The sequence below is a fragment of the Vidua macroura genome, chromosome 5, assembly GCF_024509145.1.
Source record: "Vidua macroura isolate BioBank_ID:100142 chromosome 5, ASM2450914v1, whole genome shotgun sequence".
Taxonomy (NCBI): Eukaryota; Metazoa; Chordata; class Aves; order Passeriformes; family Viduidae; genus Vidua; species Vidua macroura.
In genome coordinates this window covers 16,306,657-16,323,269 of record NC_071575.1, presented here as the reverse complement: position 1 = coordinate 16,323,269, position 16,613 = coordinate 16,306,657, and the positions used below count along the sequence as shown (strand labels likewise).

The window sequence follows — 16,613 nt, the reverse complement described above, 5'->3', positions numbered from 1 at the left end:
AGAATCACGACTTGTAAGTGGAGAGATCAGTTGGCCAAGGATTCCTAAAGAAAAACTATTGTAGCAGGAGCCAAGTGGCACATGGCCACGGTGACTTATCTCTTGCAAGTCCTCTTTCCATTAAGTTAAGAAGAAATAATTCAAGAACTTCAAACACAATGAGTTTCCTGACACACTAAGCAAGAAGCAACTATGGAATTGGAAAAGGGATTGGACTCACTGATTTTGGTTTTTTTCTTAAATTTTTAAATAACTGGAAGATTTTGTTAGAGCTTTTTTAAGTACCCTTTCTAGTTTTCTTTGTTGCTCTTCTACTCCAGGCATTCTGAAAATTGCGGCAAACAAGAGAAATCAAATTTATGTTTTCAAATATAAATGGAAAAAGGTCATATTGCTTGAGTCAGAATTCCATTGTATTACCATTTCATAAAACAGCTTATTTTAATTTGAACCTGTAGGATGTTTTTTTTTTTACCTTGTTCTTACAAAATAGATTATGTTCCGGTATAGCCCATGCCAAAAGCACATACCCCAAACCGCACAGTTTAGGAGGTCTAGTATATGAAATCATATCATTTTTTTCCACTTTCCCTGCAATAGGTTAAACTAAATCCAGTTGTGAAAAGCTCCCAGTCCAGAGAGATCAGTGACTGAAACCCCAGATCAGGACACTGATTTAAGACTGCCTTTGCCATACATGTATTAATTTAATACATTGTAGAGTCCTATTAGATGTTTTTAATATAAACTTATTTTCCAAATGATTTAGAGGAATGCAGATTCAAGTAATTCTTCAGAGGCTTCCCTTAGGTTACCCTAACAAAACACAGCTTTGAAGGGCTGACATAAAAGAAGACATGAGTGTGACTGAGTGTGTAGAGTGCCAGCAACCGTAAATGAACTTAAATAGTTCAACAGTTCTAGTATTGTACTTAAATTTACATGGATATTTTAACATAACCTACAATGTTTACCATGAATATTAACAGCATGTAAGCATCACAATGTTTTCCAGGTACTGTTTTTCAGACCACAAATTTATTGGTCCCAGGTATTTTAAAATAATAGGACTAATGCAGCAGCTATAATACATAAAGAATTCTTTAAGAAATATGCTTGATGCTATCACGGCTTGGAACTGTGGAAGTATAACAAAATACAAGTCATATTTACAGCATAAGGCCCTTTGGTTTCTTAAGCAGCAAACAAAAGTGTTTTTTCAGTGAAAGGCTTGGAAAAATAAAGCAGGTAGGCTTTCCATAAAAAAGGTAACTAGTTCTTTCCTTCTCAAAATAACCATTTATAGTCTTCAAAATATTAGGTAAGAAAGCTCTTGAAACTCTTAGGGAAAAAAAACGTTAAAACTCAACAGTAGTATCTGGCAGAGCAGAGAGTCCACCATGGGCAAGCTGAACATACACCTGAAAGTAGAAGAAACTACTATCTGGATTTCTGGAGACCTTTATTGAATTTAGAATATTACAATAAAAAGGATCTGAAATACCTGTGTATTTATCATACTCTAGAACTTACAAATCCATATCTGAGAAATCACTTCATGTCAATCTATCCTTCATGAGGACTTGATTTAAACAAAAAGTAAAATGAAATAGTTCACTCCAGTCAAGGCAATTTATGGCAGTCTGCTTTTTCAGAAAACCCTGCGCAAATTGTATAAGGCGATCCTTTTTTGTCTCGAGCCAAATATTATTAATTAATTCAAGATATTTCTGTGTAACTATGTAACGTGTTTAGTTACATAGTTGGGGCAGTCAGCATGTGAATTTTACATTTACATTCATTTTTTGAGGTTTCACAACTACAGGGTTTTTTTCACATCAGTTAGAAGCAGTATCATGGTATCAAGCCAAAACAATGGAATATACAGTCAATGTGATGAAATCACCACATGTATTTTAAAATCCTGCTGAAGTGGTATGTTGCTTTTGCTATGGGGCTTGTAACAAGGATCTGGCATTATAAAAGAGATTGTAAACCAGCATGACCTTTGAAGCAGTGTTCTTACTCTGTCCCAACCTTGAATCAAATTTTAGAACAATTTCTTATGCCTGATAAATCTTGTTATAGTTTACTACCACATTCATTACATTAGCTTACATGAGAGAAGGAAGTCAAAATATGCTCCCCTCTTTGTCTCACCCACAGTTATTGGTTAGAGTGCTCTCTGTATAATTTAGCTATCAAAATTTTTAGGCTAGCGTAAGAATTTTCTTTTTGCAAACTGTCATAGGACAAAATGACAGCTTGTGAAAATTCAGGTAACATGAGTAATTCTCCAGGTTTGCATCCAATAGCAGCATTATCCCCTAAACATTTTTGCTGAACTTAAACAAAATTTTGTAGGGAATTTCATTGGACTTGACTGAATTCACCTCTGAATAAATTCTTTTTCAGATGAATATACAAATCCTACCTTCAGCACTCTCATGTTGGTAAAGAGATAGGAAATCTTTAGCATGTAAGATGACTTTGCACTTACACAATTCCACTGCAGTACCAGGTGAATGAAACATCAGCCTTTTTTCCTGCCCAAGAGTCTTTACTTTGCTGTGTTGAAAGTTTCCCCAAGTTATATTTTATTAATCAAAACAAGATGTTAATCAGCTTACCCATGATCCAAATTTCATCAATCTTTGAAGGAAGAAAACAAAACACTTTACCCAAAAAGATCTTTTAAGTCATTGCTAGCTGAGCTGCTGTTTGTTATTGTGTTTGCTGGTTGTGCGAAGTTCTGAGGAGAAAAGAAAGGATTACCCTGTATACCAAAGCCTGGCTGTGCTATCATGTTCATCTGAGGTCCCAAGGCTGTATTGCTCGCATTCGGGGACCCTGGTGGTGGCACAAACTGATTAACCCACTGGCTTGATTTCTGTTGAGCCAACTGCTTCATGCTAACTTTGGGTTTTTGAGGACCAAAAAGATTATCTAAAGCAGACATATCTGGGGGTCTGTTTTGTTGTGTCAGGGGAGAGATTGCAGATGCAGCATTCATAGGACTGTAATTTGGCATATTGGCAGATGGTACCATGTTCATCTTGGTTGCTCCTGCTGCATTTGGACCACTGAAGAAATTCTGAGTAGCGAGACCTGCTCCCATGGTGAATCCAGCAGTCTGAAACCCCATATTTGTATTCAGTCCGTTTGTCATATTTCTCTTTGTGTTGTCAATGGGCGATGAAAATCCCATTCCAACACCCATAGAAGGAACAGAAGAGAAGCTGTTTGAAGATGCAACTTGAGCTTGGTTGATAGGACGGCTGGTCAAAGATGACATATTATCTATCAAGGTATCTGTCAAATCTTTTGTCTGCAGAACACATAAAATGCAATTAAATGTTTTACCTGTACAGACACTTTGGCAACAGTATTTTATCGTTACCCCTGCAGGCCTGGTATTAATTTTTCAGAAATTAGAACTCACTGCACAGAATTGGGCATGAAATGTAATAATACACAAGAGAAATTACATTATTTGTGTTCTTTGCTTAGAACTAATTGTTCTGCAGCTTTAATTTGACATCTGAGACTACACACAAAGCATTACTGTGACTGTTTGCTTAAATGCCCCATTCCTACCCCCAAATCTTATACATATTTCCTTAATAAACTCCTCAGAGAAAAACCTTTCTTAGTATGTCCTTTTTCCTTATCTAGTACAATGACCTTTCAATAATAATGATACCATTGGAAACTCCAGCAATTTAAAAAGTGGGAATATTGCTAATGATGCAAATGGAAGGCACATGAAAATTTAATTTAGCTGTTCTCAGATGTGTCATTGTACCACCAGAGAAAACAAAAGTGACTCACAGCAGGAAAAAAATGCTAAATGCATACAGCCCTTGAAAAAGCATCAGAGCTCCAATGGAAACAGTGCAGTTGTTTGTTCTCTCTCACCTGCTTCACTGGAGGTGTTATTGTAGTTGCTTGGGGCTTAAGAGGTTGCTGGCTTTTCAGTTTCTGTGCCTGTTCTTGTTCTTTAGCTAACTTTTGCTTCTCTTCCAGTGTAAGTGAGGCCTTTAAAAGGGAAAGTACTGGTAGTAAGTTGCACAAAATGGTTAATCTGACATTCCTATTTTTATTTTATACTAGCACTGTTTCAATAACATGTGGTAAACAATACAATTACTTACACAAAAGAGAAAGGCAATAAGCGAAATCTACTATAATATTTACCATATTGCTAGAAAGTACTTTAAGCAAATAAATATAGTATTAAGAGTAGCATAATGACAAATTTGGGCAGATCTCAAATAAAAGAGATATATATCAGCAAAACCACATTAGCTTTGTTTCCTTAATATTGGGCATAAGAAAAAGTATTCTTCACAGTTTTTGTTTTTATATGGTTCCTAACTTGATCTAGAAATGCAATTGACCATGGAGTTGAAAAAGGAATTTCATTTTAAAACTGCTCAAGAGTCTTTTGAGGATTTTAACTCCACTTTTAATAATGAATGATGAAATAATTAAATCACTCCCCCTTAGTCTAAAATTAATGCAAGGATTCAGATAATTAGAAGGAGAAATGATAAAGCATATAGATTCTGGGGAGCCATTTCCATAATGATTAGTACAAAAAGAATTTTGCAATACTTAAAGCTTATGTTTACTGTATTACTGCTTATATATTATGTTCTGCTATGTTTTTCCTTCGCTTCTTGTATTTAACCACATACTGACTGTTTTCACTTAACTTTGAAAGGTACAGTAAAAGTTAGTCTCTGCTACTACTTAAAATTCTACAATTTATCTTCATTTCTCTTTGTCATTTTATCATAAGGATCCCTATTTTGCTTTTCCTACCTATATCCAGTGATGAAGTTTCAGTTTCATTTAAATCTATAATTAAGGAGAAAGAAAATGACCACAAATTTATAATCCTATAATTGCTGCCTACGTCGTACAAAGATATTTTCAAGGAAAGGCTTACATGGAAATTGAAGGATACGATCTGAATGCTTTTCAAGTGACTACATAATGTGGTGTGCTATATATAAAAGCAGTTATTTTTTCCACTAAAGCTTTAAATATGGTACCTATTTACACATTCTTTTTCTGCAACCCTATCAGCCTTGTATTAGACAGAGGAAAAAGAATTACAAAATAAAGCATACCTTTCTCTGTATTGATGACATCTCATTCTCTTTACTATCAGATCCACTAGTTAGAAGGTCAGTTCCGTTATTGAATACCTTGTCAAGCTGTTTAAGTTCAAAGGAAAAAAAATCTTCATTATTTGAAATACTGTAATTTAAACCTATGTAAACATTGAGTATGTGATTTTAAATTTCAATGTTTAATGTGTAACTTACATATTGTTACTTACCTGATTGCCTGTACCACTAGATCTTGCCTCTTCTGCCCCACTCATTTGGTTGGCTATGTCCAAGGATCTACATAGCGCAGAGGATATTACAACAAGACAACTTTGCAATCACATCCACAACACTAATTTAACAATGTAGATCATTCTTCTGCATTTAAATAACACCAAACAATTGCATTGAGAGCAACTACTTCTATATAATGCCTTCAGGAGACTGGCAAATGTTCCTCTGAGAAACAGTAAACATCTCCTAATAATTTCCCATGGTCTTCATTTTGCCCTTTGAGGAAGGTGACCCAGACTTCAGATATCCCAAATTATTTTGTGTCAGAAATCTCGCCTCATATCAGACTCCATAAAATAGCTCCAAACACTTCAAAATATCACAGCCTTCTAAAAGGCTGCCATGTTTATGTTTCTCTGTGGTTTATTTCTCAGCAACTACAGGAAAGCAGCTTAGCACATAGAAGCGGATCTTCTGACAACCATGCTTATTTGAGATAATTCTCAACTACTGAACTTAGAATTACCTGACTTTTTTATTGCTATGGCTAGATTTCTCTAACATTTGCCAAAAAATTACTACTTCTCCAACACAAACATTACACTTACTTCTGTTGCTCTTGCATGACATGAAGTTGCTCAAGTTTTGTTTTATGCTCTGCTTCCAATCTATTGAGCATATCTCTTATAACACAAATAAAAGAATTGAACTGGAAAAGAAATACATAAGAAATTTGGATTTTGCAGTGATGGAATTCAGATAGGTGTAACTTAGCAGTAATACCTCAAAAACCTACAATACACAATGTAAGATAAAGTGTAGACTTTTAAATAATTTATACTCCACCTTCATTACCGTGCATTAGATAGCAAATTACAACCAGAGTGCATCCTGAAACAGGGAAAAATACATGCTACTAAAAATAATTGAAATGAGCCAATGCAGACAAAACCTCCACATATGAGTATTACCAGATTAATTTTCAAACAAACAAACCAACCTATTATTCCCTTTCCCAATATATCATAGCAACACAGCATTTTATTTTAATACTTACTATGTTAGTAGCTAACTGCTTTTGCAGGGTATTTGGAAGGTGACAGTATTAACTTTGAAGTTTTACACTAGATCAGTTAAATACACTAAAAAAAACAAGCTTCAAACACAGAACTACAGTAAAATTGGGAAGAGTTTTTGTATTGCTTATTTTCACAATAGACACAGACATGCAGTAATGTATGAATTTTTTTTTATTACAACAGTTTAAATTTATTCTCTGATAACTGTCAAGGAAAAGCATGCAAAACAGTCACGTTCCTACCTGATTGAGATTAAGATTGTTCTCAATACTAAGAGGAATCAGATGGGGTAATACTTTTCCTGCAAGCTGTTCTTTGGTAATTCCCAGCTTCTTGTGAGTAAATGTACATTTGTAAATACCTAACACAGAAGATCAAAATAGGAGAAATTGTTAAGTTTGGTAAACAATGTGAACAAACTCAAAGTAGCACACTCATATATACTGATCATCTGAGTAACCGCTGTGTTTATCTGCAACCAGGGACAAGCGTGACCAAGAGAATCTTAAAGGCTATGTACTGATCCACAACAAACAGCAAGAGGCTTTGCTACAATTCAGAACAAGATGTCCAAATTCATACTTTGCAGCTATGAAACCTGATATTAGGGAATGTATTGTTCTGGCCAATTATCTGAGAATATGCCTCTTTGAATAGATGATGTGCAAGTGATTTGCCACAAACTGACACACTGCCACTTGAGGAATCAAGCTGCATCAACTAAGGATGCGTCCTCTCCTGGCACACTATAAGTAGCTAGGATTAACTTTCATCCTGCTCTCTGATTTGTTTTTACAAACACTGTTAGCTAGAAGGTCTGGATTGTTACACACAGTATCAGAACTCATGCATAATCTTTATCTGTTTTAAAATCACTGTAAAAAGAATCCTGGCAGGCATGAGAGATCCAGCGTTAAGCCCAAACATTCTGTACTGTTTCTGACAGGAGGAGTCCTCTGCTTAAATAGTCCAGGTTCTGGTGGCAAACACTGAACATATTAGCATAAAAGACACAGCAGCTTTCCTCACTTTCTATAGTAGTAAAACAGAGCTGTCACCAAGACAAAAGATGGTGAAGGATGGCACTGTGATTCTGGAAGAAGGGAGAGCCTGAGTACATAAAACTGATTTCAGTCCATCATTTCCAAACTAGGATTCACTTACTCACTGTATCCGAGTAGAATTCAGAATTAACACAACTGAAGCAAAAAATAGAGTCCCTTATTCTTAGATAGCAAATAAAAGTCAAAGCTGCAAGGGTTAAGGGAAACAGGCTGTTTCAGATCAGTACAGATAAGATGCCTTCTTGCTGCTTTTGAGCAAATAAAAATAATGCTGCCATCACATATTAGTACAGTGTTTAATGAGGGTTACTGGCAGTGCAGCTGAGCTGTTATAACTGGTCTACACCACTTTGGTGTCAGGAAGAGAAATAGTCACTCTCTTCCAGACTTGGCCAAGGAGTCACAGCTGCTCCTTGGCAGTGGCTCTGGTCATCTAAACTCCTTAAGCCCATTCAATTTGCTAAAATCACACATCCTACAATAGGCAAGCACCAAGTGGCAGTAGGAAAGCTTAAGTGGGAGTGAGTTTCCCCTTCCAGAAGTACCAAGCCATGAGATTTTGTTAGTCATTTTGGGAGACCTCACCCAGACTGTGTTCCATTTCTGCCCACAGGCACAACTGTGTGCCTAAATAGCCAACAAAATGAGTCTAACAAAACCTGCAGTAAAGAACAGGAGATTTTTTACAACATCATTTATAGCATCTGCTGTGCAAGAGTGGCAAAAGAAGGCAACAGTAACAACTCAAAAGCTCCAGCATCTGAAAGATGACAGTTCATATATTCCTCTGAAGCAAAGCCTCTCTGACTCTGTGGAGCACCCAGTCCATGCAAGTGTCACAGCCCAAGAACTGCAGTGAGTACTCAGAACTGTACCAGGCCCTGAGTATTGAAAATATATGTACTAGTGCTCAAATGTCATACATAAGGTAACTGAACAGGGACATACTCAAGAACTAGAAAGTGTATCCCTAAAATAACTATTAAAAACTAGGTAAACATGTTCAATGGTAACACAGAAAGCTCTTGGATTTACAGTATCAAAGAACAAAAGAGAGAGTTGGAAGTATTAGTTACCTAAAATTCCCATGAGCACCGCAGGTTCCTTTGATGGAATTTGTTGTAGAAAAGGTAAAATATCATCAAGCACAAACCATTTATCCAAGTACTCCAAAATCTTGCCCAAACACACTAGTGAATTTACCCGGACCTGTGAAGTATGATAAGAATTAAACAAGCTCTTTATTTATAGAAAAAGAAAAACAAAACAAATTTACAAAACTCGTAAGAAAATCTTTGTACTGAAAAATTTAAGACAAGTTAAAAAATGCTTTTGTATCATGAAAGAAAAACGCTTGGTTTTATGCTCACAAAAACTTAGCCTTCTGCATAGCAAACATTGCCAATGTATATCACAGTGGAACTCACTTCAGTAATTTTCACAGTATTACTAACACGGTAAGTTGTTAACAACTTTTAAAATTGTTAGAGCAAAGAAATGGTGCTTTTGCACTTTTAAGAAATTTTTTTTTAAAATTCAGTAAGAAATCAGAACACAATGATCGGCTTTTCCTTAAAGACACAACACTGTAAATCCAAAGTAATTAAAGGTTACAACATTTTCTGAACATTGGAGAATGTTACTATGATACTCACAGCAAGGGAAGAAGTTTGCAAACATGCATTTTTAATTCTTGGAATTAATGAATTTTTCATTGATGGGTAATCTATTAAATTGGCAAACGTGGGAATTATGTTTAGGCAAAGCTCCTAAAAAAAAAATCCACATAAGTTTAAAAAGAAACATGCATATTTTATTATAAAATCAGTACTAATATAACTCAATGTCAGTTAGTTTGAAATGTCTTCTTAAGCTTTCCTCTTAAGGAAATATGTTCAACTAAGCTGCCCTTAATATATCAGACTCACTTAAAAATAGCTAGAATAATAAAGTATCATGGTATGTATACAGAACTTTCAAAAACAGATTTTAGAAAAAAGAGCATTCATAAATTAGTAATATTTAAACAGCAAGAATATCTTGCATTTTCACAAGGTTCCTTTATAGAAAACCCAGCTTTTACTACATCAATCAATCTCCTACATAAATCAAGAAAATTTCAATGAGTGCTAGGAATAATACTGCAGCACAATGATAGACTGAATGATAAAATATCATGTCAAGATTAACTATACTTTAGCAACAGAGAAAAAATAAACACACAATTTCAGCCCAATCTCAAAAAAAAAAAAAAAAAAAAAGAGACAGTAATACTAAGTATATGCTGTAAGTAAAGACCTCAGGAACCAAAGTACTGATGCAGAAAGAAACTCATGACAGGTACTTAGAAACAAAAACCTTTGTCCCTAATATTACAAAGGCTTTGCAAAGGCAGAAGTCACATCTGATTATCCAAAACCATCTTTGAGAAATATTTTGTTTCTTTATCTCTGGCTCCTGAATGTTTTTGCATAACAGGAATTGCAGTTTAATGATTAAAAAAATCCCCAGAAGAACCTTAGAAAGGTAGAGAAAGCCTAAGAAGAAAAAAAAAAAAAACCATGGATATATAAAATGTCACCAGAATGTACATTAATATGATTTTACAGCACATCAGGTCTCATGAGGCAACTGTCAGCACAGATGTTCTCAGCAGCAGGAGCTCAGAATAAGCCACCTCTCACAGACAGGTACAAGCATGCATGCCTGCATGGTTTCTGCTGCACAGGCAGTGAAATATAAATGCATATCCCACTTTCTGCTATGGTGGCTAGTAGGAATCTAAGATAAGAGCATTAGAACAGTCAAGTGGTTACCTTCCTGGAAAACAAGGGAACTAAATTTTACTTTACCAGAAACAAATGTTCTTTAATAAAGCATTCATCTCTTTCAACATTCAGGCATATTATACAGTTTTATCTTTTCAAGTAAACAAACACATGAGTATACAAAAAGTTGGCATTGTCAGCTGAAAGAAGAAAAAGAAAGTTTTAAATAAAGGCTGCAACTACTATACCTGGATCTGAATTGAAGGTGCTTCCAAGGCTCTATAAACCATCGGTAGAACACTGTTCTTTATTTCATCTGGTGGAGTTTTGGTTAGCAGCAAGTCCATTTTTTGCAGGAAGATTAACAGTATCTATTCAAAGAAAGACAATTCAGAAGCCAAAAGTTTTAACTGCTAAGGATATATTTACAATTTAAAGTGTGTTGTATCATATCAAAAAACTTCAGAAGTTTTCTTATAACTCAGTAAATGTGATCACTTACCATGTTGCTTGCCTGAAGGCATGGAAGACAAAAAACACTTTGACATGTTATTGCATTTAACAGCAGCAAATACAAATCAAACAAAATATGCATGTTCTAGACTAATTTTTCTGAAATAACAAATCATAATGAATAACTCAGTAAGGAGTTTTTGTTTCTACTAACAAGAACTTATAAACAGCTCTTCATTCTCTTTATGGTCTTTTGTTAATATACACCCACAGAAAATTTTTATACATGCATCACTGTTACAAAAGCTAAACTTCCAAAAAACTGTAACTCAAATTCTGTCCTCAAAGCACTTGATCACATATACAAGCTGTATTCCATGTGTCTAAAATCAAAATAGGGACATAATTAAAAACAATATTATAGCTATTAGATGGACAAAAAAAGCCTTTATTCTATTTAAGATGGAAATTGTGTATCATAAAATTAAAAAGATCCCAAACAAAATATCCACATCACATTAACTTTAAAAAACCCACTAGAATAGCACATACGCATAATGGGATCCATCTTGCTTAAGATTAGCCATCTAAAGGTTAAACACTATTCTAAATCACTCAGCCAGCTCAGGCTCAAATACAGAACACTATGTAACTCATGAGATTCATATCACAGCTCAGACAGGTGCTAGAGGGGACAGTGAGCATCCATTGATAACAGAACTCCTTTCAGAAAATAGGTTAAAGTAGATGGATAAATTATGTTTAAAAGTATCACATTTAAAACAAAAAGCCAAGTATTTTATAGGAAGACTTAAATTTTTGTCTAAAAATACATGGCAATCAGTGCTTCTATGTCAAATAAACAGCAGCATTGAAGTGTAGAAACAGAAATGTACCAAAATCCCATTACAGATTTCCCCCTTTTATTTATTCCCCCTTCTCTTTACAGAGAAGAAAAATATATTTTTATAGTGCAGCTAATATGTGTTTTCTTACTGGAAATTTGTAATTTCCCAAATTGCACACACACAAAACCATTCATTCATTCCATGAACATTGATTCTGATGTAATATCCCCATATTTGAGACAATCAGGGTGAAATAGACAAGACCAGTTTTAAAGCTACATTTTATGGTTTTCTTCAATACACAGTCTTTGTCCTAAACTTGAGTTTTTAAGACTTACATGTTCTCTTAACACCTGTTCTTCTCTAACAACCCTAACTATGTAATATTGTGGAATTACAGTTTCTAGGTTTAAGCTTCTAGGATCCTATTTGATACTTTTTATCTATTTAGGTAAAAATTAAGAAGGTACAGTCACAAGTGCACACACACCACTTAATAAGCAATTAACAGCAATTGCACTCTAAGTAATAATGCTTCATTCATTAATGCAGAGCCCAGTACTTGTCAGGGAACACTTCTGTGTAGTGAATTAGAAAACGAATTTACAGCACATCCTATGCTGTTTACAGAATCCTGTAGATACAAATTAACGGTTTGTCTGGGAAATTATGTCAGAGTAAGCTAGGATGTTAATGTACAGCACACATTACTCCACACTAACCCCAAGAATTTTTGCACAATCCTCAAATAAATACTACTCTTAATATGAATAAATAGCACTTCTTAGAGAGTGTCAAAGCTACAATTTTTCCACCCCATGATCCCAATGTCAGGAAACTGGATACAAGCAAAAAACCCCAGGTTCATCTACTGGTAGAATATATGCAAACATTGTACTGTACAACCCTGCTCAGATTGACCAGATATATGTTAAAATGCTTACAAATATATCTTCTACAATCAACCAAAACCAAGTGGTAAATGAAACCTTTTTTGCAAATCTCATCTCACCTATAAATGCAATATACCCTCAGAACCCATCCAAACAAGCAGAGGTAGAAGCTTTGAGAATTTCCTGGAAAAATCTATTTTGAATGAATCAAGACTGACTGCCTAGACAACTACAGAGCAGACTGGGCAATGTGTGTGAGGCTGGAAAAGGGAAATAGAACAATTAGTTTTTTCAGGGAAAACAAAACCAAAGATAAAAATTGTAATATGAATAATATTAACATACCTGGATTGGTTCTTGCTGCTTAAAAACAGGACCAAGATCAGGTAGAATGAGCTTGATATATTCTTCTTTGGTGCACTCCTCAGCAATTAAGAGAACATTAGGCAAGACAAAGGGTACCATATCCGGATTCACAAATTCAGAAGTCAAGCAAGGCAAAATTCGCTGAATTATAACACGCTGAAAGAAAAAAAAATCCCAAGTATGAATCATGTACTGCACTGCAGTAAGTTACCATTGTGCCAGTTCAGCAGCTTTTGTATTAGCCTGATATTTACAAAAAAGTAGACACATAATTTTCAGTTTTGATCTCTTATTTGCACAGTACACTGTAGTTAATTTATACTGTGCTACTCTGCTTAATTTTCTCCGTTTGCAGTCAAAACTAACAACTGTGAAGATCAACAAAAAGCAATTAACTGTACAGAAAATAGGACTTTGAGCCACACACGAGTTATGAAAACCATACTCCATATGCTTTAGAAATACCCTAAAAGATCCTTAAAAATACCCTATAAACCCTCTGAATTAGTAATTTTTTGTTTCTGTACCCCATCATTCACTGAACAAACAAACACAATCCTACTATACCTTCCTGCAAAATTCCACATACATTCCCTAAATAGGATTCTGAAAACTGTGGATGTCTACTGCAGCATTAGACATCCTTAAATGCCTTTGAAGTCAATAAACAGAAATATATGGTTCAAGGCCACAGTCACTTCCCTCATAAAATATATTTTCAAGACAGAAAAAACCAAAAAGAATGCCTTAAATATGAATTGGTCAATCACTGGCTGTCTAAAGTTAGGTGAAATACATGCCACTTATTTCAGAATTCAAAGCAGCAACCATTTCTGATCAAACAAAAATATTACTAAATTGAAAAGAATAGAGTATTAACTATGGAGTCTAAATGTTGCACTGTGTAGTGCAAAACAGAAATAAAAATACAGAAATTTAAAGCACTGGTTGAGAAGCTGAGTTATTCTATTATGTATTAAACTAATACTACTTTTCTATCACATATGCATTACAGCTTATATAAATTAAGGTATGCCACAAAAGGAAAGGGAGGCAGTCTAGACATATTGCTTAACACTACACAGGAGAAATATGTAATGACAGGCATTTGCCTTTGAGATTTCTGAGCACTGCCAGCACAAGAAAGCACTTAGTCTACTGACAGAAGGAAACTTTGCATCATTCAACATTAAAGTACTGCCTTGCTATGAAAAAACTTGAAGCAATCTTACAGGAAGAAAAGGTGGCAAATTGGCTTCAAAGAGCTATGATGGCTTCTGGAAACACAGGGAAAGCCTTGTAAGTGGAGAGAAGACAACTCCCTTTCAAACTGGCATAAACTACAACAGGACACGCAAATGATGGTTCCTTATTTGGCTTATTTGCCATTTTCCATTTGAAGTATTACTGATTGCCGAGGAATACTTCCAGAATAAATATGTTCTAATCTCCCTTTATTTCCTTCTACTCTATTCTGACAGTGTCACAGCAGTCTATTATGGTAAAATGCTGCAGAAAGTCCAGCATTCCACGAGTCAAAATGCTAACAGATGTTCCTATATTTTCCAATTTGCTATTGCAAGACATCGTTCAGACATACCTTAGGTAGTTTTGGCAAAACTTTTGGTAGTCCTTTAAAAAACTGTGATTTCTGCAGGTTATCCCTTTGAAATAATGAATCAAAATACTGAAGCGTCATTGCTCCTACATCATCGAAGAATGGTATCTAAAAATAAGATGAAAAGGTTGTGATCTGGAGGGGGACAACACTGACACTGCTACAATAATTCCAAAATATAATCATCTATCTACCCTTTCAATGCACAACAGTAAGCCTTTACAATGACATGTCTGCAACTAACAATTAGAAAATTAGATTTTTACTTACCAAGTAGTAAAATATTCAGATACAGGTTGATTATTAAGACAGAATTTTCCTAGAATTTTTCAAAAACTCATGCATGTTATGTGTATCTAAGTTAAAACATTATTTCATTATTTCATATACAGTAAGTGGCTTACCAAAAAAAATGCAATGAAAAATAAGAACTTGGAATAAATATTCTTCTAGGAATAATTATGTTGTATTATATTACAACACAGGATTACCTATTAGGTCATCCACATCTGGCCCCCACCCCTGGAAACTCCAGAAAACCCTGGAAGCTCTGATATCTCTACCCTATGATTCAGTGTGCAGATAACAGGTAAAAGAGACTCAACATCTTTATAAAACCATACTGCTTAATACAACCCCTCACAGATTTATTTGTTGTAGTCCTTCAGACAATTGAGTTGATACCTGAGAAATATCTGCCAATTCCCTCACTCCCATCTTTCAGCATATAGGTGGACAAAACCATCACCTGCTCCCTCTCCCTTCTTCACCCACTGTTTCTTTCAACAGTTAAAACACTGATTCCTGTCTCTGCATACCATCTTTTTACACCACAGCAAAAGAATAAAATCCTTTAGCAAAACAAAACTATATGCAGGAATCTGAAAGGCTATCAGATTGGAGAAAATGGGGCATAAGACAAGGGAAGAACAATGCTGCTTTCAGATAGGAATATGGAGCAACAGTTTTACCGAATTAAAACTTACACTATATCCTACTTGAAATTAAGTTTTGCTTTGTTAGGGCAAACAATTTCTGAATATAATTTATTATTTTGCATACTTAAGAATACACCAAAAATCATAAGCCAAAAGTTAATCCTTACATTTACTGCCCTTTATCATTTCCTCACTTTCAAATCCTTCCAATCTAATTTTAAAGACTGAAATGTATAAAACCATAGCACCAAAAAGCTTTCAATTGAATGGAAAGGAATAAAACAGTGTTGCATTGAATAATTTTTGAATAACTGAGTAATTTTTCTAAATTCTGTCTCAGCACCCACTTTTTCCATATAAATAAATGTCAACACAAGGATAAACTTTTGGTATCAACTAGCATTACATCTAAATGGTTAAAAAATATTTAGCATTCAAATAAAATTATTAACAGAAAGCACTTCAAAATAGCTCTACAAACCAAACACTAATTTCTCTCTTTCCTATGGATACTGTATTTTCCATGGACTGACCTTAGTCATTTGATCTGCATCTGGTCTGACTGCTGGAGCTACGTTTAGGAGTAGCTTTACATGCTCACGCACCTCCTCAGGTATGTTCTCAAGAGTACTGGAGCTTAAACGGCTCAGCTGTGGAAGTATTTCAAGCATGAACACCATGAAGTCAGAAAACCCTGCATGTAACTATTTCCAATATACAGCAGGTCTATACTTTGTTCTCTTGATGGTTTCTCTACCCATACACTTGATATCCCTCCCTTGCTCACAGTCTTCTCTGTTTCCCGAGTCTCTACCTCTTTTAGGTCCCACCCCTGTTCTTCCAACTTCCCACTGTAGTTCAGGTTATCAGAGAACACAAACAGGATATTTTAAACAGGAAAATGTCATTATCTGAGGTGTTGTCTGCACACATTAAAACACAGTACATACTGTGTGGCAATGGGCACCCAAAGAAGTTACAGCCAAGGAAACCTGCACATGAACAGACATTATGTCAGCTGATCCAATTAGCTGAGACACTGTCCTCTGTTAATATTCACAGTCCACAAATAATAGTGGTGAAATTGTGATAGCCAAGTGGATACCAACTGCCATGTCAAGCAATCAAATCACTTTAAACCCAGCCCTCTTCAATGGTCCTAAATCGGTAATTCCCTTCCAGGTGTTTCATACTGTTCACCCCAACAGGTAAGCATTATTTCACAAGACCAG

General features: G+C 35.1%; 1 protein-coding gene across 1 annotated transcript in view; it reads right to left on the bottom strand.

The window, feature by feature from the left end:
- Positions 1-723: 723 nt before the first annotated feature.
- SCYL2 (SCY1 like pseudokinase 2) overlaps positions 724-16,613 on the bottom strand; it is a 29,176-nt gene continuing 13,286 nt past the window's right edge. Inside the window, exons 7-18 of the mRNA XM_053979063.1 lie at positions 15,915-16,031; positions 14,426-14,551; positions 12,805-12,981; positions 10,514-10,636; positions 9,153-9,266; positions 8,574-8,706; positions 6,676-6,794; positions 5,963-6,063; positions 5,351-5,417; positions 5,139-5,225; positions 3,919-4,038; positions 724-3,328 (exon numbers count right to left, since the gene is read on the bottom strand). Coding sequence (XP_053835038.1) covers positions 2,678-3,328; positions 3,919-4,038; positions 5,139-5,225; positions 5,351-5,417; positions 5,963-6,063; positions 6,676-6,794; positions 8,574-8,706; positions 9,153-9,266; positions 10,514-10,636; positions 12,805-12,981; positions 14,426-14,551; positions 15,915-16,031 — 1,935 coding nt within the window. The 3' untranslated portion in view covers positions 724-2,677. The remainder of the gene's footprint in view (positions 3,329-3,918; positions 4,039-5,138; positions 5,226-5,350; positions 5,418-5,962; positions 6,064-6,675; positions 6,795-8,573; positions 8,707-9,152; positions 9,267-10,513; positions 10,637-12,804; positions 12,982-14,425; positions 14,552-15,914; positions 16,032-16,613) is intronic.